This window comes from Condylura cristata, unplaced genomic scaffold (assembly GCF_000260355.1).
Source record: "Condylura cristata isolate star-nosed mole 26May11 unplaced genomic scaffold, ConCri1.0 scaffold00003, whole genome shotgun sequence".
NCBI lineage: Eukaryota > Metazoa > Chordata > Mammalia > Eulipotyphla > Talpidae > Condylura > Condylura cristata.
The window spans coordinates 78469140-78470656 of NW_004567104.1; the positions used below are offsets into that span (position 1 = coordinate 78469140).

At 74.3% G+C, this 1517-nt stretch overlaps 1 protein-coding gene across 1 annotated transcript in view; it reads left to right on the forward strand.

Moving 5' to 3' along the window:
• AIRE (autoimmune regulator) overlaps window positions 1-1517 on the forward strand; it is an 11644-nt gene that overhangs the window by 5281 nt on the left and 4846 nt on the right. The window contains exons 2-6 of the mRNA XM_012731171.1: window positions 46-220; window positions 315-458; window positions 606-680; window positions 911-1024; window positions 1410-1505. Of these exons, the coding sequence (XP_012586625.1) occupies window positions 46-220; window positions 315-458; window positions 606-680; window positions 911-1024; window positions 1410-1505 (604 nt within the window). The remainder of the gene's footprint in view (window positions 1-45; window positions 221-314; window positions 459-605; window positions 681-910; window positions 1025-1409; window positions 1506-1517) is intronic.

The following is a 1517-nucleotide window of genomic DNA, read 5'->3' on the forward strand; positions in this document are numbered from 1 at the left end:
CCGCGAGCTCAGCCCTCTCCCTGCCCCTGCCCCTGGCCGCCCCAGGAGACCCTGCGCCTTCAGGAGAGGGAGGGCTGCCCGCAGGCCGTGCACGCATTGGTCTCCTGGCTCCTGACCCAGGACGGTGCGGCCATCCTGGGCTTCTGGAGGGTGCTCTTCAAGGACTACAACCTGGAGAGATACCCCCGGCTGCGGCCAGTGCTGGACAGCTTCCCCAGAGGTGGCCGCGGGTTGGGGTTGGGGTGGGGATGGGGTGGGGGTCCCACTGCACTGAGCCGCCTGCCCGTGCCTGGCTCTGGCTCCTGCACCCCCAGATGTGGACCTCAGCCAGTCCCGGAAGGGGAGGAGGCCCCCGGGCAGCCCCAAGGCCTCAGCGCTGCTGCCCAGACCCCCCACCAAGAAGAAGCCCCCGGAGGAGGCACGGGCGGCCCCTTCCTTGAGGGGCACCCCTAGCCCAGGTACCCCGGAGTCCCCCAGCCCCCGAGGTCATCAGGACAGCAGACACCTGGGGCCTCTCGCCCCAGCCGGGGAGGGGGTGCCCGGCGACGAGGTGGGGCCTCCCTGACGCCGGCTGGCCTCCCCGCCCGCCCCAGCGCCCCCCGGAGCTTCCCACGCCAAGATCAAGCCCTGCAGGAAGCCCGAGAGCAGCTCGGAGCAGCAGCGTCTCCCGCTGGGGAGCGGTGAGCCGCCCTGGGGGGCCAGGGGCGACGGCGGGGCCTGTCCTGGCTGCGGCCCCTCCGCCGCCCGGCCGCACCCCAGAGGTGGACCCCTGGGCCGCCCAGGGCAGCTCCCGGTACCCCATACCGCAAGCTCGGCTCCCCCAGAGAGTGTTTTGCGGAGGGCGGGGTCCTCCTCCCGGCTGCCTGGAGTGCGCTGGGCGCCCTCCCACGGCCACCCCGTGGCTCTCCAGGAATTCAGGCCGTGTCCGCCACGGTGCACAGAGCGGTGGCCGTGTCCTCGGAGGACGTGCCGGGGGCCCGCGGGGCCTTGGAGGGGATCCTCATCCAGCAGGTGTTCGAGTCAGGTAGGGCGGGCCCCCTGGCTGCGCGCCCAGCGGCGTGGACACCAGCGCCAGGCCGCGCGCCCCCCCGCCATCCACCTGGCCCCCAACGTGGCCCACGTGGCCCAGGGCGTTCCCTCCCCCGCCCTCCGCAGTCCGCGGGACAGGGTCGTCTGGCCGCTGGGGGTGGCCGCCGGGCCTGCCCTAGGCTGGCAGAGCTGGGTGCAGTGTGGAGGCCTCACGTGAGCCCCGCATGGTCTCCGGACGGCCCCCCTCGGCCACCCCGCAGAGCTGGGTTCCCAGCGAGGGGCCTCTACCCAGGGCCGAGCCCGTGTCCGCTGACCGGGAGGTGGGCGGAGGCCTGGGATGACGCCGGCAGGGTGGGGGGCCAGCTGACCTCTGCTCCCAGCCGGCTCCCAGGGGCGCCCCCAGGTGGGGGGCGAGTTTTACGCCCCCAGCAAGTTTGAGGACCGGGGCGCAGGGAAGAGCAGGACCCGCGGCGGTGGTGGCGGCCTGA